The sequence below is a fragment of the Chiroxiphia lanceolata genome, chromosome 15 (genome assembly GCF_009829145.1).
Source record: "Chiroxiphia lanceolata isolate bChiLan1 chromosome 15, bChiLan1.pri, whole genome shotgun sequence".
Lineage (NCBI taxonomy): Eukaryota > Metazoa > Chordata > Aves > Passeriformes > Pipridae > Chiroxiphia > Chiroxiphia lanceolata.
The window spans coordinates 18,279,252-18,305,130 of NC_045651.1; the positions used below are offsets into that span (position 1 = coordinate 18,279,252).

Sequence of the window (25,879 nt, forward strand, 5' to 3'; positions counted from 1 at the left end):
GGGCTGGGGGGGGTTGTGCAGCACAGGACACAGCCAGGACAGCCTGCAAGGCCTTCTGCCCCCAGCTGCACCCCCGGGACACACACACACACTCACCGCTCCGGCCTCTGCTGCCTCACCCAACTCACCGCTCCGGCCTCTCCCACACTCCCCGCTCCCGCTCCGGCCTCTCCCGCTTCACCTCTCCCGCCTCACCAAACTCACGGCTCAGCCTCCCCAGAGTGCTGTGTCTCAGAGCTATACAGACCTTTCCTCACCCACCTTCTGACACCACCGAGTTAGAAAGATGTTGTGTGTATAATGTTATTAGGAAAAAAAAACCATGCATAGAGGTGGAATTAGGAATCGAGAATTTTATTTCATGGTATGAACATGCTCCAGGGACACAATACTGATATTTACAGTATAATGAATTAACTTTAAACATAAACCAAAGAATATGCAAAAATAAACAGTTAGAAAACCAATAAATAGGAAGACAGGTTATACAGACTAGCAGGTTTTCCCTCTATACAGGCCTGGCTAAGCAGAACTGCGGAGAAAGGTGAAAGCTGGACATGTGCAGACAGTGTAGTCAGTGAAAGGCACTAAGGACCATTTCCCCTCCTCTTAAAGGATCAGGAACAAGTTAAATATGAAATAATTCATTTACATGACATCAAACAACATAAAGCAGAAACCTCAATGTTAAAGTCAATGTTCTGGAACGAGGGAAACCTTCTGGTAGCAAGATGCAAAGATGAGCACACAGTATTTATTATGTAATGTGAGTTTTGATAAATACTATAGAGCATGTACCGACCTGGGATGGCAATGGTGGTATTAAGCTCTTAAAAAACCCCATACAAACCAAATCCCTTCCTCATTAAAATACATTATGGGTCCATTAGACATTCACAGATGGCCCAGGGCTACAGAGAAGGCCCAAGTGGTAAACCTTGCAAGCCAGACTCCTTGGTCTTACAGAAAACTTCCCAGAACTTCAGCAAAACACACCAGTTAAAAAGGAAGCCAAGCTGATAGAAGCACACGACCATGACAGTGTTCCACTTTAAATAAAGTCCTCTTAAAGAGTAGCTAATTTGTTCTCCAAGCCTCTGTAACAGGAGATAACAACCAGTTTCTCCAATCTGCCAATTAAAGGCATGCAAGCAATTATTTATTGTTTTTTCTGTCTCAAGGCTCACTTAAATATGCAGAATACTATTGTTTTTAGCAGCAGGACTGTAACATTAATTGTAAAGCATATGCCCTTATAGTTAAGTTTTAAATATTTTAAATGCAATGCCATGGTCCACAGTGGTATCTTGAAGCCACTGATGTCTGCCAGGTAAAAGAATTTTCAATGGTCTTTTTGAAAGCACAGTTCAGGAGAAACTCCCTTTAAGACCAGATCATTCAATAGATCTTAGCACAAGAGGTAACACAAAAAGGAAACACAAGTTGTCCCTGGTCCTGAGAACTGGTACAGGTCACAGCTGTGCATTTATCTGCTTGGACTCAGAACTGACAGGAGGCTTCAAAGAGCATTGAAGGAATTTCAGTCTGTTTTGTTTGATGAGAAACACAAGATAACCCAACTCTACTCAAGGATGTTCGAAATACAGCCAGCTCTTCACAAGCAAGACCAACTGCAGTTCAGATTAAGAAAGACTGAGCATTTACCTCTAAGGGCTAGGCTAGAGAAAACAAATGCCAGTGTCTGTATGTTTTATGAACTTAGGTGACACCTCCTCCCCTAAAAGAGAGCAGTACGTTCTTCTAGGTCATGATCCCGAAAAAACACATTAAAAAACCAGGGAAAACCTTACAACTCGTTTAGAATAGCACTGAAGATATCATTCAGAGTAAAATATGCCCTTTCAAGACCAGTTTTAACTATTCCAGATCCTGTCACAGACCTGTTACAGAGCCCCAAGGCATCAGGGCTTTTAACTACTCTCAGTACTTCACAAGAACACACTGGTAACTGCAGAGCAAGGACCCAGGACACCTGAGGAGCTGTCTTGTGCTCTGTCACACTGAAGGATTCCATTTCTCCTGTCAGCAATCACAGCTTTTCATCCTCCAGGTAACCCTAAGATGCCAGGGAGGTCACAGCTCCCTCCATGGCACAGGAGTTGCTGAGGTGCCCACGAGCTGATGTGACGAGTTATAGAGCACACACAGTCAAAAGGAGATACATTTTCTCTGTGACACAAAAGCAACGTATCAAAGTGATATGTGTCTATTAGCAGCATAAATATCAAAGAAAAAGAGCAGCCATCACAAATAAATGGTTATTATCAGAGACCAGAATTTTTCTCCTCTCATCAGAGCATAGCCAGAGACCCAGCACAGCCTACACAGGAGCACAGACAGCAGCAGCTATTTCAGGGGATGTTACTGCTCTGGGAAAACTGGGCAATTCGTTCTGTTTGACTGCAGAAGAGTCAAATTCATCCTCAGTGCAGAGCACTGGCCTAGAGCCGTGTAGCCAGGGATGAAAGAAGGGAGCCACAGTGCTCACAGCCCCACAACTGGCACCCGGTCCTGGGGTCACAGCACCCCTGAAACCCCCTCTGCTGACACCCAGTCCTGGGGCTACAGCACCCCCTGAAATCACCTCTGCTGCTCAGACTGCAAAACTGTTCACATACATTTCAAAATTCCAGCCTCCAAGCACAAAAAGCAGCCAAAGCAATGCTGCAACGCAGCCTTAAAAGAAGGAAAAAAGCTCTCTTTTGCCTTCATATCCAAGGTCTCATTCTCCACAGTGCCAGCAGATCCCACACAAACTGATAAAAATACAAGCATTACTAGACACACTTGATTTCTGCTGCACTTCAACAGAGTATGGTCCCTTCTCAGATGTCTCAGACTTTTGTAGTTCATGTTTTTCCTATCCAGTTACTTCCTCTGTACAGCAAGACAGTAAAAAAGGACTGTGTATTTGATACACGATACTATCAGGTTAACAGCCACAGTGAGGAATATTAAATAAAAAGATTTGATGCTCTTAAAGGTTTGCAGCAACCACATTCAAACACAGATCAGTGCAACAGGGGACAATAGTGAAAGCTGCCAGTTATGTGCAAAGCAGGGCATAAATCAGATCTACCAGCCTTAATTTTAGGATTTCATTAACTGTTTAGAACTAACATGTCTAGCACTTAAACACACATCTAGAACCCTTATTTCTATACATTTCAACAAGGATTGCCAACAAGTTTCCCTGCACAACACGTTTAACACATGGAATTTCACAACCATCATATATACCAGTTTAATATTATGTTAATATAACATACAATATACAGGCAACTAAGGAAAAATACATTTTTTTAAATAAAAAATTATAGCCATGTTAAACTGTGCCATCTCTTGAACTCCATGTTCTGGCCAAACCATATACACTCACTGATTTTTACAGGAATTCTGACCAGGTCACACTACTGCAGCAGGGAGTCAATGACAGCTCCTGGCTTGGCCGAACGTTTTCTGTTTGGAGAGCAGAAAGGAAAGGGAAAAACAACACCACACACACATCATTATGCTGTCTAGGAAAGACAGGGACCAGCCACATTTCAAGTCAAGAACTACAGTGTTACTCTTTCACAAGCAAAAGCAACCAAACAGGATTCACCAGGAAAGCCCAGGCTGAGATCTCCCCTGGCAGTGCTCTCCTCTCCAGCAACACCCGTCTGCACTGTCAGACTGTGCTAAACTGGAACAGTCACATAGAGCAAGAAGCTGCAAGAGGGGAATGTAGCAACAGAGCATCAGAAAAATCCCCAGACAAGTCTTTCTGGACAAGATTTACTGCAGTAAAAGAGATCTCAGCTTAGTTCTGTTGCACCAGTAAACAACACCATGCAAAATTTTAGTACTTTGCCTTCTCATTAAGCAAATGTTTGAAGACTTGTGGTAAGTTTGCATAAACAAACTTCAGCCTTCCCCTGGGTAAATCCCTCATTACATTCAGATACCCCAGAGTTCTTCACCTTCTACCCGTCTTGGGCCTGGATCTTCCTTTTGAAGTCCTCGGCCTCTCCAGCTTCATCAGGGATTGCCTCAAGCTTTCTTCAGTGTAAGCTAAGTAAACATGGGAAAGGTCCACTTCAAAGGGCTAAAAAAAACCAAAGAAACCCACAAGACAAAACCATCAGAATCATTTCATATACTGATCAGTGGTGCTTCTGTAACACTAGAGAGACTCATCTCTTCAAAAGCAAAGCAAACTGAACTGAACTTTATTGGCTGTAAATAGTGAGTGGCAGGCACAGGCAGCAGGACTTGGACCTGTGCAGTTCAATACATCAATCAATGCAAGAGCAACTCACATCTTTCTCTTTTTTATCCAGGACAGGTGTCTGTTTCCTCATATTGTTTCCTGTATATGCCACACATTTCTGTAAGATGAAAGAAAGGTCTGTTACTAAAGTCTACTGTACACAGTAAAACTGTCTACAGCTTTATCAGCTTCTTGCTGGGCTCAGTTAAACTCCTCAGAAACTCATGGTAACATTAGCTGGTACACAGCCACTCTTACCAGCTGCCACTCTCCTATGTCTTCATTCCAGTGAACGTAGTTTTCAATCATTTCCTAGAAAGAAATCCAGACAGTAGCTGTTAGACTTGCACAATTTACCCCCGAGGTGCACTTTCCAGAACATGCATCTCTAAGGCCTGCACAAGCTGCTTAGGAACAGTCTTAACCATTCCAAGTTGTTTTTAATCAGGACAGCTACACCATGTGCAGAAAACACTATTTATACTCTGAAGACTACAGAAGACAAAATACCACTCCCAAATTGTATATATTGGAGAGCCCACTAAAGCCTGGTGTCTCCACTATGCCAACACCATCAGGACAGCAATAAACACACACTGTAACATGAGAAAAAAATTAAGAGGAATTGTTTTTATATTTTTTATTAGTGTGCATTATATTTAAGCTCATGATTTTTCTGTATATTGGAGTCTAAGAAAACAAGACGTGAAGAGTTCCAAATTCAGTTTTACTACTTTGTGATAGTACCAGACATTAGCAAGTACAACTTCAAGCACAGTGAAAAAAGATTTTGAACAGATCCAGGACACGGGTACACAGTGAATACACCAGTTAAATACATGGTGAATGTGATAATATTTTTTAAATGACAAGGAAAATAGGCTGCAAGAGAACAGAGATCAGCACACCCCTGTGCCAGGCTCAGGTGCTTTGCCTTTACCTGGTAGTCCTGAGGAATGAAGTTGTCTATGATGAGCATCTGCAGACGGAGCTCCCTGCTCAGCTGCCGAATGTTCTCCAGCAACCCTTCAATCTCCCTCTGATGCTCTTGTTGCAGATCTGCCATCTGAAAACAAACCAGGTGTTTGAGAGGCATCAGACTTAGCTTAAGACATGGTAACAGCCTAAAAGAGAACAGTCCTCGGTCTGTACAAGGTTTTGGGGAAACAAAAGCAAACTCTGGTTATAAGTACTAGAATATTTATCTCTGAAGGATAAACCCTCTGAAATATTCCAGCTCGGAGAGGGTTGAAAACAGCATTAAGTTCTCAGTTTCATAAACCCAAAACTGGCCTCCTGCCAATCCAAGCTCCAGCTATGAGCAGATGAAAAGCATGCAGACAAGTTATATCCCTGGCAAGGTTTCAAGGAAAATCTCTCATCTCCAAGACCAAATGCATTTTTCATGGAACAGGAACTCCAGCCACCAGCCAAAGGACACATTCATCCAGTGACTGAGGAAGGGGTAATGAGGGCACCACTCAGAAAGGACAGACAGCTCAGAGCAGAGGAGCCTTTAGGCTGCAGCAGAGCAGAAGATGGGGCTGCCAGCAAAAGATTTCAAACAATAAAACTGCATTTTATTTCAGAAATAACCAAACGTTTTCTTTGAAGTTCTGGATATCTCAGGGTCTCACACAACCCTTCTCACCCTGGCCTGGGGAAAAGGTCTACAATGTGCCACTGTGAAACTCCAGCACCAGACTTCATTAGATATTTTTGAATTATGTGACCCAAATGGACAGCACAGAAAGACATTTCTAAATATATGGCACTTTTTCCAGCATTACAAAGCTGATGGTTTACCATTCCCAGCTCCAGTCCATCAGGGATCACTGGCTGAGAACTTCAGACACTAACCTCTGATTTTGCAGCCATGAGCATGGTCCAGACTTTCTTCAGCTTTTTGGTTTTCCCCTGTGCTTCCTCCTGGAGGTTGGTGTACTTCTCCTCAATGTCCAAGCGCTCTTGCTGTATGCAACATTTAGCACAGACACCCACACATTAACACAACCAAAGAAACTCTCTGCAACAGCATGAACAAAAGGAGAAACTACCTGAACAAACAAAGTATTTGCCAGGAGCGGAGCCCTGGCTCAGCCAGGCTGGCTCAGCCCCACAGTGGTCCCAGTGGCCTCTGGAGGGGTTGTTTGCAGAGCAGAGCCAGGCCAAGGGACACAGCAGGGCTGTCCTGCCATGCTGTGTGCAGACAGCTACAGCACAGAGCCCCACCTCCTTCTCCTCGAGCTCCTTGCGAAGCTGCTCTGCTCTCTTCCTCCGTTCTTCAAGTTCCATGTTTGATTCTTCCAGAAGCTTTTCTTGCTCCTCTGCTTTTGCCAGCAAGTCCACTCCTCCCACAATCACCTTCTTCTCCAATGCAGACAGTTTCTCCAACAGGGACTGGTGCTCTTGCCTAGACAGAGAAGTAGGTGTGAGACTTCCTACACTCCAGTGTTCACCAGGCAGCAGGTCCAGCTTGGTTTTATAGCCCAGACAGCACTCACAGGGCTGGAAAAACTTGTCTTGCTGTTTAGGGTTTAAGTGGGGGTGAGGCAGTGCACAGGAGCACAGGGAGTTCCCCGAGCCCCAGATCCCATGGCTTTCTCTCAAGCAAAACCAGGTCAACAGAGAAATGTGTCCTGCTGTGTAACACCTCTGAGGGGGCTGCAAGGCCCCAGGGACACCACCAGGCTACTTGAGGCACCCCTGCCCAAAGGGGCCCTGCCATCACAGCAGTGCCCAGAGGGAGATGCTGAAATGGAGGGGAGTGAACAGAGACCAAGGCAGAGCAGCTGAGATGCAAACCAGGAATGCTGGAGCAGCCCTCGGCAGCAGGACTGTCCTATCTGCTGGGGCAGTGGGACCTCAGCAGCTCTTTGGCCTCAGAGAGGAGAAGCCCTGCACCCAAGGTGACATGCTTGTGGCTGTGCTGCAGGAAACCTGGCCTGCTACACAGCAGTACTGCTGCTCCTCACAGCTCTTGGCTCATTCATTTATGTTTCTAGGCTACCTTGCACAACTAGGTAAAGTTAAGAAAAGAAAGAAGTGGTAAAAGGATAAAAGTCTGTCTTTTCCATCTGCCCTAAACTCTGAAAGCAGACTAAGCTCCACTTTCACCTTGACAGCAGCAAGGGATGATGTTCCCTTTCTACAGTTTGACAGACACCTCACCATGCATCTCCAGATATTCAAATGATTAAGGAAGGAAAAATCCACACAACCACACAAACTGCTGAGAGCACAGTACTCACTGAGCTTTAAGCAAGTCTTTTTCTCTCTTCTCCAGTTCAGCTCTGGCTTTATTTCTTTCTTCTTCTTCCATATCAAGCTTAGTTTCAAGAGCTTTTCTCTCCTCTTCAATCTTTGCTTGCATCTCTACCATCTTATCAGGGGAAACTTTTTTTTTGCCTTTTGGAAGAGATGAAGAAAATAAATGAGTTCACTGAAAAATAAGACAGCCTCTTTGTAAGAGCATTTTTTCCAAGTTCAGATTCAATACCGGCATTTAACAAAAATTTAATTACATTTGATTAGATTAGATTGTGATGGGCACAACTCAGTCTAACTCCATTTTAACATTGACCAGCTGCCACCAGTTCCTACAGAGAAGCAATGCTACATAACTGACACTGGAATATAATGCCCCCAAAATAGAAAACATAAAGAACACCTGGAGAAGGAACACTGCCTAAAGAGAAGCCTGAGCTGGAAACTCAGATGTTCTAACAATGCAGATTAGGCCAGAGGAAGGAAAACAGAAGACTGCCTTGACCTACAAGAGCTCAGTTACCAAGAGTCACATACTCAAATTTCAGATTAGCATCTCCACCACCCCCCTTGGTCACTGCCCTCCTTACAGGTTTACCTGTGCCAAAGTGGGCACAGAGATATTTTTAAGAACACACTACTATGAAAACAGAGAGACCAGAGAAATTCAGAACAATCCTATGAAAACCAGGCAATTAAAAGAAACTTCTTGATGGTATTTGTCTATGGCACAGTGACTACCCACAGACTGGAAAGTACCAAGGTTTGTGTGTTTACCATGGTCCTACAGCAGCACACATGGGCCAGTTCATACAGGGTAACAGTCAGTGGCCACAGCAACTCCCTGAACCCACTGGCCTCAAGGGTCTGTCCCAAATACACCAAGTTTGAAACAAAGTGTGAGGCTGCTGCTCTTGAGGTCATTCTGCAAGTCCTGAGCCAACTTTCACTGTAATCCCAGGAGCACTCGAGGCAGGTAAACAGAGATCCTTGGGGGTTATGTGGAGTGAGAATGCCCAGCCTACATGCATTTCCTCAAATCCACAAGTCCTAAATCTCCCTTTATTCACAGGTAAATCCTTCATTTTGTTGCTTTGTTCTTCTCCAGACATGAAAAAGCCCACCCTGTAGAACCCAGCTGCCCTGACACTCCCGGGGGCCCCTGACTGCCACAGCACTGGTTCTCTCAGTCACACAGGGCACATGGTCAGAATGTGCTCAAGGAAGCTGTGCAGTAAAAGGCTTCTCTCCCTTCAGTCTTCATGGCATTCAGCTTCATTTGTACAAATACATGACATGCATTTTATTTACAATTACATTATATTAAATACAGATATACTCCAGCAGACAAAATGCAGTGCACATGCACACACCTGTACTCGTGTTTGCTCATGTGCACAAGAGCAGTAATTACTGTTGTGGCAAGGTAAGGACTCTAGCACTACAGCAAACCATCTTCATTTCCATCTGCTAAACTTCAGAATCAGATAATAAGCACTTCTTTCTGGGTTTGTGGTGCAAAAATCTCACTAATTAGTCTTTGAGTAAGAAGCTTTCTGGAAGTGCTGTACAGAGCTCATCATAAGAGATAATCCAGATAAAGGCTTCTTACTGTTAGGACATAGCTCTATATATTCTCAGTTCAGGAGAAAAAGGTGAACTGAAGCAAGCTGTATGATCCTTTCACAAGCTCTGCAATTGTACTCTAAGGAGGTGAAAATCAATTAGACCAACCTGCTTGATCTTGCATTAAGAGGAAGTAGAAAGCAAATCGCAGAGAGGCAGCAAACACATGAAAAGAGGAGGAAAGAAAATATGTTATTGCTTTGATCATTTTGGACAAAGATCATTAGCAGCAGAACAAACATTAATTTTGTATGCATATTTCTGCACTAGAAAACACAGGATAATCATCACTAAAAACCCCTCCATTAGAGCAATAGCTAATGTACATGTTCTTATGCTAAAGCAGAGAAGGTTTGTGTACTTCAGAGTGCTTTGCATCTCACTCTGGCATTCTTCTGCCCATTCAGTGCAATGCTGGATCTAAACACAACACTGGGAGCCTGCCGCAAGGATCATGCCCTAAGAAACAGTCAAAGGGGGCAGATTCTCCTTCCATCAGAAACTTAATGCTTCCCCCCAACTCAGGAGAGCCAATTCTGTTATGTTACCTGTAAAATGTTATCATACAGAATACATGTTCTAAGTTTTAACCAAGTTTCCAAGCCAATTCTTTGCAAGGTACATGAACAGTTGCACACAGGGAGTCTCAGCACAAGATTTCTCCATTTAATTACACAGGGGATTAGTAGGTTAATTTGCAGTAACTGGTGCTTCCATAGAGGTATAGAGCCACTTGTTATTCAAGCAAGTACAGCAAAAAAGGCAGGGCAGGAGAGGGATAACAAAAGACACCACATGCAGAAGGGTCACGCTTGAGGACAGTTAATATCCAAAACCACAGAAAGTCACGTTTATCCTAATTGCCAAAAGCCCAGCACAACTTCCCCAACAGAGCAGCCTCCAAACCTGCAGGAGATGGACTCATCCACCTGCTGACAAACCAGCAGTTTGCTATTAACTGTCCTCATCCAAATAAAACACTCTGGTTCCAAGCAAGCTTTGAGAAAGCAAGACTGAAGCAAGCAGATTCCCAGGCTACCATCGTATGACCCACTTGTCCCTGCAGTTGTGGTCCTTCTAAACCTGCTGCCACCCTTCTCTGAGCTGATGCTTTCCACTACCATCACTAGGACAAATGTGAGTGAACTGTACAGCAACACCTTCCACACTCTCCCCACACAGGAAGAGAGGGGACTGATGCCTCCAGGATAACCACAACAGTGGGGGAAGTCCCCACGAGCCGAGTCCTGAGATGTGATTTGTTTCTTCAGTCTTCACTGACTGTAGGGTTTTTACAGGCAGAGGCCTCTCTGACCAGGAGCAGCCCAGGTTTGCCTCCTCACTAGATCAAAATTTGGATCTCTTGTTCCTCTGAACTCTCTGAACAGACATCAAGAACTTGATATCATGGGGCAGTTAAACCCCCAACCACCAAGGATATTTTTTTAAGTATCTGCAAAAATACAGCAAATCAACCAAGTGTTGGCACATTTTCTTCGCAAGTATAAACTTCGTGCTGTTTGACTGTTAACTGTTTCATTCATTTTCTCCAAAACTAATTTGGAGAAGGCAGAGTCCAATATAACACAGCGCAGCACATTTCACACCTCTAGCTGTCCTTTTGATGAACTCATACTGTAGCAATTCCCATTAAAAAAATAGCTTAGATTTTTTTCCCCCATGTTTTAGAAGGCACATTTAACACAAGTTGCAAACTGGGTTACTTATTATTTCTCAATTGTCTTTAAATCTTGCTCAAGCAGCTTCCCATTCTCTCACATAACTGGCTAACAATGTGCACATTGAACAACTGTTTCAAGCATGGAAGCAGCAAAGGAAAAGCATGCTTTAACAGAGTTACAGCCTCACGTTTATCTTTCCAACAGACAAAGCAGGGAAGAGTGCAACATTGCAGAATGGAGTGTGCAGATTATGGAAAGGCCAAAGCTTAAAGGACTTAAGAGCTCCCACTCACTAGTGAAGGACTTATCCAGAGGTTTCTCTATGACAGAGCATGTGGAGTCTGAACTACTGCTGCTGCTACTGCCTGGAAAACAGAAATGCGTCCCACAGAAACACCCAGAGAGGAAGAAACATGCAGATGGGAAGTTAGTTCTAAAGGAAAGAAACCCAGAAGAGCCAGCAACCTAGTTCAAAAAAAGCACAAGTTCCCATTAGGAAGCATTTGCTAGGACCCCTCCCAGACTCAGCTCGCAAAGCCACCATTTCCCAGCACAAAACTGCATGCTCAGAAAGACACTTCAGTTAAAACCCATCTTAACCAGACTATAGCTTAAAACCACATGCTAAGGCAGCTTCCATTTCAAGCAACAACAGCACAGAACACCAGATCATAGTGGAGAAGGCTGTGGATATCTGCCATAGCTGAGGATTCTGTGACAAGGAATCCTTTCCAGTGTTATGTACATGGCAATGTGCACTTCTCCCTCTGGAAGGCAGACTCAGCTCACACAGGGTCAGTCACTACATACTCCTGTTAAGCAGCTCCCTTAGAAAACTTAACTAGAGCAGCTTGTTTGGGAGTTGAGTCAGTCAGTTATTTGTCCTCTACTCCTTTTGGAAGGTGGTCTCCTCTTGGGAGGGGATTTGGGCGTGACTTGGTTCTTGGACACAATGGTCAATCTGTTCACTTCTAGAAATAACCAAAAGGTGAAAAATGAAGTAGAATTTGTTACAATTATCACCAAAGGCATGACAAAGGTCATTTATGATTGTTTGGACAGGCACCAAAACGAAGAGAGTGCATCTAAAAGCAGGAATACTTTAAGAGGAATTTTTTCAACAGATGTGGGTGCCTCAGGACAGGAAGGCAGTTTGCCAAAATGAGTGTACTAGAGAAGCTGGAATTTGAGGTGTAGCACTGGGCTTGAATTCTCTCTGCCTGTGAGGAATCATCAGCCAGGTTCCAGGAGCATGGCAAGCTCCCAGGAAGCCACAGCATGCCATGGTACACAGTGACCTGCAGTTCCAGGTTCAGCCACTCCCCTGGGGGTTCAGATGTTATACAGTAGTTTAACACTGATGTAGGGGCAAGAAGACTTCACCATGGGATTTCCAGAGTGCTCCCAAACAAGGGATATGCAGCTCCCTTTTCAGCTAGCATGAAGATACCCAAAGGTTAAGTTTTCCCTCTACCAACATAAAATAGGACACTAGAAGAGTCAGTTACTGAAGTTACTGTCCATAAGACAGATGAATCCTTTGCCTAAACCACAGCCAAAATTCCCCTCCAACCATACCCATGGTTATAAAAACCACATCTGCCTACAAATGATCTTTGGTGTCTCCTTCCTCCCACGTCTGTGAGCAGGGGAAGTTCCACACCACCAGTCAGAAGCCATCCACAGCCACCTTGCGGCCACCAGGGAGCCACCACAAAGGAGGATGTCACCACAAGCACAGCGACCCGAGTGGAAGCAGATACTACACAGGTTTGGAGCTGTCCACCTCCAGAGAGGGCACCAAAGGGCTTGGTTTCTAGGACAGGCATGATAATTGCAGCGGCATAGGGCAGCTCTACAACTGCACTGGTCCCTGCCTGGCTCTGCCTACAGTTCCTCCCCCAGCTCCTGCAGGAGAGCAGAGTGGGGGCCCTGGCAGGAATCTCTGCAGCCTTACCCCGCCGTTTCTTCCGCTTCTCCCCGTCCTCTCCAATCTCCCCATCGTCATCTTCATCCTCCTCTTCAGAATCACTGGTCTCAGAACCAGATATCTCTTCCCCTGGAACAGAAGAGTGTGCTTTGAGATGTGCTTTCCTTCATCTCCTATCAGCTTGTTACTCTGACAGCAGCATTTGTCCAAACCCAGCAGTGCCTGACATCAGCTTAGGAGCTCCTGCAGAAGTCCTTAACTGCTGGGCAGACAGACAGTTTGCAGTGACTCAGGAAACTTAAGGACAATCAAGATAAGCAATTGAATGCTGTGATGTCAGTGTGTACGTGTTAGAGCTCAAGAGGCTGCTTTTCATGGAAAATAAAGCATCTTTCCACAGCTGAAGCTACAAAGTTTCCCTAGCAGCATCCCACCACACCTTCTCTTCCATCTCAGACTTCTCTCTCAGACGAAAGAGAAAGAAGCATTACTATTTCCTGTTTCTCCTGAATGGGGCAGATGCCAAACAGCAAGCCATGTTGGAGTTACTGCTACAGCTGTTCTGTGCTGTATCTCTGGAGAGAGATGTGCCAAGGTCACTGTTTAGCAAGCATCCCTTTGGCAGGGTCACTCCATGTTGACAGACTCACAGTGACACAAGACTATGAACTTACAGGGCTTAAAGAAGTTTCTTGTTTCTCTACACAGTGTTTGAAAGTCAGCCCCAGTTCTAGCTCCACAAATTTAATTCAGTTTTCCTCCCGCTAAGTGCATCCTTCCTCCTCAATCAGGGAAAACGTCTGACCTGCTGTTACAGTCCCTTTCAACTCCCTACACTGTGCCAGAGCCCCCCTGCCCAGTGCCAGGGAGCCCGGGCACACCGATCCCAGCCCCAGGCACACCGATCCCAGCCCCAGGCACACCGATCCCAGCCCCAGGCACACCGATCCCAGCCCCAGGCACACCGATCCCAGTCCCGAGGCCACCACTCACCCTAGTGCCAAGTGCCACCTAGTGGGCAGAGCCAGCCCCCCCCCAGTACCCTCAGACACCCCTCCGGGCACCCAGCACGACAAACAACCCAGGACACCGCGCTGCCCAGCGGCCACCCTCCTGTGACACACGTTGGAGCAGCACAGAAGGAGCACTGGTGCACAGAGGGACCCCAGGGGGAAGGACAGGCTCACCTTCCTCCAGTTTTTTCTTAAGCTCTTCGATTTCTTTTTGGAACTGGCGGAGCATAGCATCCTTGGGATCCTCATTAATCCTGGCCTTGTTCTTGATGTTCTTGGCTCTGTTTGCATACCTGAGAGTGCTGATGGTCTCGTCGTAGTTGTAGTCTGCCGGGCCGATGTTTGCACACTGTGACAGAGACAGGGTTACTGGGGGACATGTCAGAGCCCAGAACACTGCAGGGACCCCCCCAGCCCTGAGTCTCACACTGCTGCTCTCTCCCAAGCTTTCCTGCTGCTTCTACACCGAAGCTGCTGTTGGCTACCCAAGCACAGTTTCTGTTCGATCTTACAAATGCATGTACACACCTCTGCACACAGGCCAAGGGAAAAGGAAGAGATGCACAGAGAAGACTCTCTAGGCTGCAAACAGCTCAGAAATAGAGAGGTAAATGCCAAGCTGTCTCAGCTCACCATCATGGTTTTGGAGTTGCCCCCCAGGGAGTCCTGGAGGAGCCGTGTCAGTTTGGAGTTCCGGTACGGCACGTGGGTGCTCTTGCCATCCACCAGCGCAGAGATGACATTCCCCAGGGTGGAAAGGGACAGGTTGATCTTGGTGGCTTCCTTCAGTCGCTGCCCTGTGGCTCCAGTTTTTGTCTGTCTTTCAGAGCCCTGCAAAGGGAACCAGAAGCAGGAGTTAAAACAAATCCCCAAATACATCTCCTCCCTCCAAACAGAATCAGCTACACCTGAAGTCTTGCTAGCAGCCATGTCAGTAACCACCTCACTTATTATTAGAGAACCTGGGTGAGTACCTCAGGCATTGTCAGACAGACAAGTCAAGCGTTCAGTGCCAGCAAATTCTGGACTGCTCAAAGTAATGCAGCTGGAGAAAATGGAGATTTTGTCCCCATGAACAAAAATGTTACAGGCAGTCAGTCAGCAGTTAAAAGGCACCTTAGCTGGAGCTGCTAACCACCATCTACAGTTCCTCCTATCAGCAGATCAAGGGAGAGCAGCAACACTGCAATTATTTTGAAGAGTTTAATAGAGCATCCTATACACACATCACGTAAATAAGTTAAGACGCAGACATTGAACGCCTTTAGTCTTGCTTTTCCTGCATCTTCTCCAAAAAAAAAGTGCCTCAGTGTAAATCCTGGGCTAAGGCTTGTTTTACCAGCACAATTACATTGGTTCAAAGTGAGACAGGGAGGGAACCTGCAAGTGATGAACTGCATGGTCACAGTCCCCTGGAAAAACCTCACCAAACCAACCCAACCCTCTTGCCCAAGCCCCTGCTGGGCACACTCACAGCCAGATCCACGAGGTGCAGCTTGCCCATGCGCACGTGCATGTTGCCATCCACGCCCTTCTCGCTGCACTCGATGGTGATGGTGAAGATGGCGTGGGAGCGAGAGCTGTGCTCGTTCATGTTTGTGGCACCAACAGAACCTGTGCACGTAGAGAAAAAGCAGTGATGCCTTCAGAATTAATCAGGTGCTTCTCTAACTCTTCCTGCTCTCAGAGGAAACTCATCCCCACCTCTTTACCCCACCCTGTATTTCAGAAGAGGGCAGAGGGATGCTCAGACTCAGCAGCAAAGTGTATTCCTGGGCACTGAAGCTGCAGTACACATCCAACCTGGACTAGCAGAAGTGTTACAGCCTGCTGCAGCTCTAAGCCAACCACAGGCTCCCAAGAGCAGCAGTTATCCTCATCTGTTTCTTTAAGGCTACAAAAACCAGTAGCCTAAGGTGTCCACAGCTGATCCCTGAAAACAGCTGTATTTTCAAAAATAAGAGCACAGGAATCCACACCAAGAGCAACAGTACTCAGAACTTTAAGTCATTAAATAATCTGAGCTTAACAAAGAAGTCTTGCAGAACACATAAACCACCTCCCACTCATAGCACAGGGCTAATGCTTATCCTGATCAGAGCTGAAGAGGGAAAAGGACCAAGAGACACAGTAGCAGTTCTGACGACACTGACTGCCCTCACTGCATCCTGCCTTTGCTGCCCCCCTGCTGGCACTGTCCAATGTGGGAGGCACAGCCTTCTTCACCTGCCCCTACACAAAAGGGGTTTGGGACAAGATAATCTTTCTGTTCTACTCAGCTGAACAACCTTCCCAGGAACAGGACCAGGGTCTCTCCCTGTGCTCTCTAAGCAGCCCTTTGCTCTGTCTGAGCTTTAACCTGCCCCCAGCAAGGCTACGTACGGTTCTTGTGGCCCAGAGTCATGATTCTGTCCATATCATCTGCATTGTTTACGACATAAGCTGAGAGGTCTTTGATATAAACTCCCACATCAGGTCTCTCTTTAACCTAAGAGAGAAACAGTTCAGACTGAGCATCCCTAAGAGACCCCCAGCAGCAGTTCTCAGTGGTACTGTAACAGTGCAGTGATTCACCCCTCCAGGTTCTGGTTTGCACATAAAACACTCGGAGCAGATAAGGAATAAACACTCATGCATAACAACATTCCACAGTTTTCCCCTGGGGGCAAGACATGACTTCAAGTCTCACACTCCAATTCCTAGAACTGCTGAGGGGCCTGTGGGGTAGCACTGCAGGCACAAAAGTGACTGGATGAACAGCCAGGTTCTCACTGTGCAGCTGGCCAGGTGGAAGGGATTCAGAGAAGCCAGGAGTGACAGCCAGCTACTCTGTCTGCAAGGAAAGAGGACTGCTGAGGAGCCCAACCTCCCACTTCCCTTCAAGTGCTGCTCCGGTCTCAAAAGCAGAATGCTGCTCTCTGAGTCCAAGCAAACACCACTTTTGGAAGAGCAGGCTCACCTCTAACCTCTGTGTCTGGTCCTTTCCCAGCAGGTCCCGCACTTCCTCATTGTAAATCTCCAGGTAAGAGACACGAACCAAGAACCTGAACATGAACAGTTTGTTTAGTGAGAATTTGCTCACGTCCCACAAACACTGTCACAGAGTGAAAATGCAGTGAAATACCAACACAATCTTGCTGCCCCCTCAAGAACTGCCTGAGTGGGAGCCTTTCAGCTCGGGCCAGAGGTACCATTTCAGTTGTCACTGTCAAGGTCAGGCTCCTGCTACACATGGACACACACAAAAAAGACAGAAGCAGTGAAGAGAAGCTGTTTACCTTGTGTCCCCCTCTGCCTTCGCAATGTGACCAAATATATGAGCAAAGGAATTGGGAATGATGCCTCTGAGCTCAGGAACTGCTCGGACCCCTTCCATGGTGAAAGTTTTGCCTGTTCCAGTCTGCCCATATGCAAAAATAGTACCTGGGGGACAAGATAAATGAGCAAACTCTGAGAAATTGCTAACTGCAGTTTTATTTCAACCCTTCATAGCCTGATAGCACTAAACACCTCTATTGTTATGGAGCTGAAACTTTCCACCCACTCCAGTAGCTCCTGTACAAGGCTGGGGCAACAGAAATGCTGGGCAAACACAGCAAACGGGGCTGAGCCACTGTTCAATCCAGCCTGCAAGATGCCCAATAAAAAGTTAGCTGGTTTTAATTGTGCAGAGTGATTAAAGTCTGGAGTACTAGTACACTTAGGTTCCACATACAAAGAATGCAGGCAAGCCCAATTAATAATGTGGCCAATTAGCAGAAGATGATTATGCACCAACTGCAAACCCAACTACTGCTCTAAGCCACAGCAGAAAGGGTGTGAGGGTTCTCCAGCACAGACACAGTACAAGCCCAGCCCTGAACCTGCAGGTGCAACTACAGTTTGGACTAGAGAATCAGCCTTCACAGGAAGGCATCCAGAAATGTCACTGAGACCCCTGACTCTGGAACTCCAGAAATATAACAGTTCTTAGTTTTAGCCTAGCACTGCTGAAAACTCAAGCTTTCATTGTCAAGCCATTACAGACTGGAAAACTGAAAAGAATATTTCAGGTGGAAGGGACCTACAATGATCCCCTAGTCCAACTGCCCAACCAATTCAGGGCTGACCAAAAATTAAGCTTGTTGTTAAGGGCATTGTCCAAATGTCTCTTAAACACTGACAGGCTTGGGGCATTGACCACCTCTCTAGGAAGCCTGTTCCAGTGTCTCAGTAAAGAAATGCTTCCCAATGTCCAGTCTAAACCTCCTCAGGCACAGCTCTGAACCATTCATTTTTGAACCCCAAATTTTAATCAGCTGAAACCCATGTGTGTTAGCACAAGAGCTTATGAGGTATTTTACAAACACTGAAAAATTTTGTAAACTGTTGTTGTTTGTAGCACACTGTTATACAAGGCAGTGATCTGCTTTCCTTTATATAATACATTTCCATGCGTAACAGACACACACACAAATCATGGCCATACTCTTCCCAGCTGCAGGAAGCAACAGACTGTCTGTGAGGTAGGCTAGATGTGTTTAAGTAGTCATCTTAGTTCAAAACAGCCAAGTTCAGAGTTCAGAGTGCAGCAGTTCTCTGCAGAGGTCCGTGTGCATACCTAGTGCTGCAGAGCCGTGGCAGCTGCCTGGGTGCTGACACTGGACAGGGAAGAGCCACTGAGAACTCTGACAGTAAGATAAAGTGCAGATTTTTGCAAAGAGAAGATACAGGATAAAAACACAGAGCTAACTGACCTCAGTTGAATCTTGTTCATCACCAGCCTCCCAGTGTTAATGATCACAGTGGGTACACTGAGCGCTCAGAACAGCGAGTACCTCCAGGCTATTTTAAGTTCACGGCCACAACAGAGACAACACAGGGCCACAGCCCTCAAAAGGTGAAACTCCCTTAAACAAGATCAGCTGGAACTCCAACAAGGCAAAGAATAGGAGATGGGTTGGGATCCTTCACTTAAAACACAGGACTTACCATTGTATCCCTCTAGGACAGAGTCAATGATAGGTCTTGCAGTTAAATTATAGACATCCAGCTGTTTACTCTCTGGTCCAAACACTGTGTCAAATGTAAATGTCTTGGGAGGCTCGTTGGAGGAGTCTGTTTTATGCACAGTTATGGTCCCTCTCATCTCATCCACGTTCACAGCCATTTTGTAGCCCGTGGCTTTCTCGCGGTCGTTGAGGGGCCGGCACCGAACCACCACCTTGACATTGTCACAGCTCTCAGGCCTGTCCAGCTTCTCAGGCTTGTTGATCTGCAAGTGTTTAAAAACCAAAAAACACACAGGTGGTAATGCTAGTGTGAACACAGAATCATAGAACAGTTTGGGTTGAAAGGGACCTTGAAGATAACCCATTGCACCCCCTGCCATGGGCAGGGACACCTTCCATGTCCCAGGTTGCTCCAAGCCCCGTCCAACCTGGCCTTGGACACTTCCAGGGATGGGGCAGCCACAGCTTCTCTGAGCAACCTGTGCCAGGGCCTCACTACTCTCACAGAGAACAATTTCTTCTCAGTATCTCATCTAACCCTGCCCTCTGTCAGGATAAAACCACTGTATGTTTAAGCACAAATGCTGTCGAATCAGCTCAAGCAGCTGCACACATCTCTACAGGATCGTGAACTTGGGGAGTTAAAACCTGAACTGGTTTATAATTAAAGCTGAGAGAATAACACACATTTAATCACCCACTGCAACCTGTTCGTTTGCCAACAGGGAAACTCAATGAGTAATCCTTGAGCATTTCATATTCAACGTGGCCTGAGTTTTTTCAGGAAACGTTTTCATGCTTGCAAGCAACCTGCAAGCAGTTTGCTGGAACTGCGTGCAGCCATGACATTCTTTCACATTAATACTGACCACACTCTCAAACCTCACAAAGGTTTGAGCAGGGAGCACTGCTGAAGGGAATTCATTTCAGTTACAACCCTCGGTGTAGTTGCTGAAATGTAATCGTTTAGAAAATCCGAATGTTGTATTATAAAACCTCACAAACCTTCTCGTTCATGCAGTTACCAAAACAAATCTTGAAGCGCGGCTGATGAATCTTCTGTCACATGCTCTCCTGATTAAATAAACCTAAAGCCCATTTGCTCTAGTTAAGCCTCAGACACTCCCCTCGGCGCGAGGTGCTGCGGCTGAGCAGATACCTCCTGCTAGAGCAGCGCAGCTGGATGTCAGCCGAAAACAAAAGCCTCTCCCCCCTGCCCGGCTCCCCTCGGGCCTCAGCAGAGGCTGCTGCCGAACGCGGGGAGCGGCTCAGCCCCACCCGGCCGGGGCAGGGACCGCACACGACGCGCGGCCAAAACACAGGGGCGGGATTCGGGAGCCGCCACGAGCCCGCCGGGACGGGGGCGAGACCCTCCGGAGAGGCAGAACCCTCCAGCCCCCGCTGCCACGGGAACTCGCCCCCGCCCGCAGCCCCTCACCGCCCCCGGCCCGCTCGGCCTGACAGGCGCCCGCACGGGAGCGGCGGGGCCTGCGAGCCCCTGTCAGCCCGCCCCGGGCGCGGCGGCTCCTGCCCGCGGCGGGCCGAGGTGCGCAGCAGCCGCGGGGCCGCGGTGTGTGTGTCCCGTGTCCCGTGTCCCATCTCCCGCGTCCCGCGCCCCCCCCGGCTCACCGGCATGATGGCGATGGCGGCGGCGGCAGCACCGCCCGGGCGGCGGCACCGCGGAACAATGACGACACCGCGCCTGCGCCGCCCCGCCCCGCGCCCAATCCGCGCGCGCTGCGGGGGCCCCGCCGCCAATGGCCGGCCAGGAGAGGCGGGGCCGGAGCGGGCCCAGCCAATGACGGGGCCGGAGCGGCGGGGGCGGGCGGAGCGTCCTGTCGCCATGGGAACGGCGGGGCGGGGGGGCGGGCCCGGACACCGCCCGGGCTCTGAGGGGGCTCAGAGGGGGACGGTCGGGGTCCGGTGGGGCTGACCGGGCTCTGAGGGGGACGATCGGGGTCCGAGGGGCAGACTGGGCTCTGAGCGCTCTGATTGGGGTTCACTGGCTCTGACTGAGCTCTGACGGGTTTCTGGGGCTCTGACGGGGCTGCAGCTCCTGCCTGTTCTCCACACAGAAAATCCATCTCCTCCTTTTCCTGACTGTAACGTTCTGAATTACTCCTGAGACAGAGGGAATGCAGAGTGCCTTAAATATAAACGATACAGTTCTCAGCGCTGGAAAGGCATCAGAAAAGGAAATCATACTTAGTACAACCAGCTGGGATGTTGTTTATAGTTCTCTTCTTGGTTTTGACATTAGCTCCCATCAGGGAAAGTGGCCCAAAGAGCTGCTATGAAGTGCCCTGAACCTACAGAGAGCTTGCAACTTGCCTTCTTCCTGAGAAATGCCTTAGCCAGAGAAGCTAGGATTTGGAAGGTGCCAGTTTTCCAGAATCTAACCCTGAAGGTATCCTCCCCTGTCCCCTTTAGAATTCCCTGAAGGAACTCTGCAGAGATGTACTGCTGGTCCTGCCATCTGACCCCCTGAATGCAAAGTCATCCCACATGGACCAGGCTTAAGGAATGGAGGAGGAGGAGGGTCTGTACTGGTCACATCTTACATCTTATTAATGCCCTGTGTAAACCAGGGGCTTTGCATTTTGTTCTGACTCAAGTAGTTTTGGGAAATGTGGTGGAGCAGGTAAGAGCAGCCCATCAATGGTTAAACCATAAATTTGGCACCTTAGAGTTAATTGTGCTCTACGCTATTTGTGAGTTCCATCTGTTAAGGTGGGAGAAGAGGGAATTCATTGAGGCCTAACAGAAACCCAGCCCTATTCCAAGCTGCTACCTTAGGAAGATACAACACTCCTTGGCCTCTGTGTACAATGGAAACAGTTTTGCTCAGCTGCTTCTGTAAGTGCATCAGAACTGGATGTATACACAGAAATGCCCTGCCAGCCTTGTCTCTTTTTTGCAATAGTCTAGAAATGCTACTTTTTACAAAGTATTTTTACTACCAATTTAAGCGAATTAAGGTAATGTGATGACTAATATTAAACCAGTTGGTGGTTGATGTTGTCTGTTCTGTGTAGCTGCTTGGCCCTTTCAGTTCTCCTACAATAATGTTCAGGTGTGTGCCATGGGTCCTGTGTGCATTGTCATGGCAGCCAGAGGCCTTCTTCTCACCTCAAAGCAGCTTCAAACAAGATATAAGAAAGAAAAAACCCAGTACATTTTTCCAGGTGCCTCGGGGGAGTCACAAACCTGGCTCTATGGTCCCAATGCTCAGCAAATTCAAGGGCTGCTAAAACTCTTGCAGAGTAAATCAAAACCTGCTCCTGAGCCCAGTTTCTCTGTTGAAGCTGCCTGAGTGGAACAGGTGCTGCATTGAGGCTTCAGTTTTCCCAGGGTGGGAATAACAAGCACGCTCAGCACCTTGCTCATTTTGGGAGGGCTGGGTGCTTCCCCACTGAGCGCTCCAGTACAACCCAGTACCAGGCCTGGGTCACCCAGCTGGGCACGACTGGGTGAGCAACACAAACCGGTGGTTTAAACAGCACTGAAATGTGCCCTCGCCCTGCCTCTGCAGACACAGCCGACAACTCCCTTCATTTCCAGCCTCCAGACATCCAAAATGCTAATGAGAGCACTTAACAAGATTTGAGTCTTCCTTTGGAGATACTGTTAACAAAATCATCAAAGCACTAACCGTATTTTTCTTCTAACTTTTCCTTCCCCTCAGGGCACAGATATCTCTGTGTCGAGTTACAAGAAAGCAGTTCTCTGGATTGCAGAAATAAGCTCCAAGTTCCCGTTTTACCCTGAAATGTTTGCCCAGCATGTTCAACAGGCTGTTGGCATCAGTGAAGGCAGAGATCTCTCAGCTTTTCCCTGGCCAGATTATTGCCTGGGAATGTAAGGAGCATGTAATCAGTTTACACACAAAGCAGGGACTATGTCTGGCAGCAGATTTAGGGAGCAGTCGGGGTCGTTGCTGGGGAAGGCCTTTAAGCACACACATAAACATGTATGAACTGGAGTGTTTGATGAGGTTCCACTGATGCATAGTCCTCGTCAGGAGTGTTTGTGTGAACTGAGTCCAAATGCTGTGATAAGTCCAAAGAACTCATGATCATCTGGTTGTCTCTGCTAAACACAAAACATTCATGTTATTGCTTTTCATATTTTAGTTTTGAAACCACAATTTTTAACCAAACTATGGGGCTGACATTTTCTGCCAGTGGAGCAACAGCAAAGTTAGGAGCTGAGCTGAGCCTTGCAGCTCTCAATTCCATTTAGATTGATACTGGCACGTAGAATCACAGAATCATTAAGGTTGGAGGAGGCCTCCAAGATCATCAAGTCCAACCTTTGACCAATTACCACCTTGACAACTAAACCAGAGCACTGAGTGCCACGTCCAGCCATTCAGCCAACGCCTCCAGGGATGGTGACTCCATCCTTTAACCTTGTCAGATCCCCTCACCATACAGAGAAGCACACACAGCACTGTGTAGGAGGTTGGCTTCTTTATTTTTTTAAATTTTTAACTTTTCTTACAGGTAATCCCATTGGTGCAGACACTGGTGGTGCAGAGCAGCTGTAAATGCTCTCCAGCCGAGATCTTGAGAATGGAAAGAATTATCCTGGATGAGCTTCAGCGGGATCTTTACACAGCAACACCAATGGATTTCTTAAACATTGTAAGCACTACGTTTTACAACTTTTTTCTTTAAAGAAACAACTCCTTATCAAATAAGACTAGAAAACACAGATGCACACACACACACACACACACACACACGCACACACATCCTTCCCAAGATGCTCTGCAAACTACCTGTTCCTACCTATCTGCAAGTCTTTTAAAGAATATTACAGTAACTTTCTTTTAAAATTAATTTTTAAAATTTTCTACTATTTAAAACCTTTCTTTTTTCCTGAAAAAAATTTACTCCTGTCTTTAAAGGACAACTAAAGTGGACATTAAAAAGATTCTCATAATGCACAACTCTATGCCATTTTTATTTTTTTAAATACACGCTGCAAAAATATTTCTAACTATTTCCCTTCTATTAATACTGTACATAGAAAGCTGTCAGAGTTTTGCTACATTTCACACACAGGTTTTTCCTTAAATCATTTTCCTTTTCATCCCACTAATTATTCATTTATGCAATGAGACTACCCCGATCTGGCACTTAGTTCACATTGCAGTTACTGAACATTTGATAGAAACAATTAAACTTTATCTTCAAGAAACGATCATGTGCTGGTAAGGCAAAATTCATGTGATACAAACACATCCTGGATCCCTTTTTTAAGGTTATGTGCAAATATCGAGCCATTAGAGGCTGCTGATTGTGAAAACTGCCTTTTGCAGGTGCTTGTTTCCTCGGGAAATTCAGAGTGCAGTTGGAATTACTGGTTTTGCTGGATTTGGAGCTGCTGGCCTGAACTGAATCTCCTGGGCAGCAATCTGGATAACGTAGAAACTTCAGAGATTGTTAGGAAACACAGACCCCGTACATTCATTATCAGTTCAATGATTGGCAAGTACAAACACAAAACACAAAGAAAAAGGTGGGGGAAGCCTTCGGGTTTCCTGCTATGAGATGAAATTCATCTGTACTTCTGGGTGATGACATATGAAAACATATCAACTCCACTGACCTCTGCTTTTCTTTGTATATATTCATATATATATATATGTACACTCTCTCTTCTCTCCAGTCCCAGGCCATGTGATGTCCAGCTGGCCCCATCTCCCCCCAGCTGCCTCAGAGGAATCCTTCCCTCCACGTCGCGCTCTTCACCAGGCAGCTGCAGCACTGGATGGCCTCCCACCAGCTCGTGCAGTTCAGGGGCTCCACGCTGGTCTTGGTGATCATCACCTTGGAGCTGGACAGGCAGACTCCTGGCTGGCTTTGTGTTACTACTGACCTGCTAAAAAAGCACAGGTAGGAAGCAAAATGGCCTTTGGTCACAAATGCTGAGGGCATTTGTATGGTAAATGAATAAAGGCGTGTGTGTTAACAGCCAGCACTGCACTTCAGCAGCTCCTGAGACTCGTGTCCATGTTCTGCTTTTGCTGCAGACCCTGCTGGTGCTAACAAAAGGGAACAAAACTGCAACTCAGGGGTGGGACTGGGGAGAGGGACATCCCTTTGGCAGAGAAGGGAGGTTTCCAAATTCTTGGCCACAGATCCTGAGTCAGGGGAGATTCTCCCATGATGAGAGAGTCTGAGAGCACCTAGAAACCTGCCCAGTGTCCCCAGCCTCCCACTGAACACTGCAAAAAGTACAGTCTAAGCAGAGACACTGCTTGGTAAAATATAATCAGTTTGACTTCTAATGACCAAAGGCAAGATCAATTTTTTCATGGATTTTTCCTACAGCTTTCCCCCAGTTTTATAAAACACATAAAACAGAGAAGACTATCAGCTTACTGTCCACCCATTTTGTGATCTAGAATTTGTGTGAAATAACCTGGCCTTCTGCTGTCCTGTCCCTCCTGCCTGTTGTCTCCTAAAGAGAGAGAGCGCTTGCCCACCTTCTGTGTGGTAACTCCTGGTTGTTTTGCATCAGGACCAACAGCATATTGCTGCTTTGCCTTTACTGGGGCATCCAGCCTGCCCCTGCCCTCCCCCTAATTACAGTGAGAGGAGCAGTGGCCAGACAAGAAAGTAATTTATCCTGAACTTACAAAAATCTGCATCTTTCCTTACAGGTGAACAGTGCTGAATTCATCCAGAAAGAGCCTGTGGATCAAGAAGCTAACGTGCCTGCAGCCACCCAATGCTGTTTGTGTTTTCTGTCCCATCAGCCAAGCTGTCCAGGGCCATCCCAAGGCAAGGCTGCCCTGCCACCACCCTTCTGCATGGAAGAATTCCCATCAGGGGAGGTTGAGGGTCACTGTAAGCCAGGCTGTTTCAGCACCTTTCCCACCTGCTAATCCCAAATTCCTGACGAAGCCATGGAGACTGATGAGTGCTGGGATGGCCCCCCCTGCCCAGTGGGGATGGGAGGCAGGGGTGGCTCGTGCCCTCAGCTGCCCATGGCCTCCCTTACAGCCACCCCACAGGCTCTAGTGGAGAACTACTGCCTTGGCAGGTCCCAGCAAAGAGAGCAGCCAAAACAACAGGGAAAAAGCA

The 25,879-nt window shown here is 46.9% G+C and overlaps 2 protein-coding genes and 1 long non-coding RNA gene across 5 annotated transcripts in view; 1 reads left to right on the top strand and 2 right to left on the bottom strand.

Moving 5' to 3' along the window:
- Positions 1-338: 338 nt before the first annotated feature.
- On the bottom strand, positions 339-20,511 carry KIF3A (kinesin family member 3A). Of its 3 annotated transcripts, XM_032702512.1 has the most exons (19): positions 20,412-20,511; positions 18,763-19,045; positions 17,070-17,214; positions 16,751-16,835; positions 16,174-16,279; positions 15,266-15,405; positions 14,425-14,622; positions 13,966-14,140; positions 12,806-12,907; positions 11,142-11,213; positions 9,275-9,283; positions 7,525-7,681; positions 6,506-6,686; positions 6,134-6,244; positions 5,214-5,339; positions 4,532-4,585; positions 4,323-4,391; positions 3,984-4,108; positions 339-3,480 (listed from the first exon to the last, which is right to left on the bottom strand). In XM_032702512.1, the coding sequence occupies exons 1-19, from the start codon at positions 20,415-20,417 to the stop codon at positions 3,432-3,434; spliced, it is 2,193 nt and encodes a 730-aa protein (XP_032558403.1). In that variant the 5' UTR covers positions 20,418-20,511; the 3' UTR covers positions 339-3,431. The 3 variants fall into 3 exon arrangements, with proteins under 3 accessions (XP_032558403.1, XP_032558404.1, XP_032558405.1); XM_032702513.1 differs by lacking the exon at positions 11,142-11,213; XM_032702514.1 differs by lacking the exons at positions 9,275-9,283; positions 11,142-11,213.
- A 440-nt stretch (positions 20,512-20,951) lies between these two features.
- LOC116794143 lies at positions 20,952-25,560 on the top strand. The gene is made up of 4 exons (XR_004359708.1): positions 20,952-21,321; positions 23,288-23,428; positions 24,459-24,685; positions 25,456-25,560. It is a non-coding gene; the product is annotated as an uncharacterized LOC116794143 (long non-coding RNA).
- The window catches only part of SEPTIN8 (septin 8), a 40,409-nt gene continuing 38,953 nt past the window's right edge, over positions 24,424-25,879 (bottom strand). The window contains 1 exon segment of the mRNA XM_032702515.1: positions 24,424-24,671. Within this exon segment, the coding sequence (XP_032558406.1) occupies positions 24,506-24,671 (166 nt within the window). The 3' untranslated portion in view covers positions 24,424-24,505.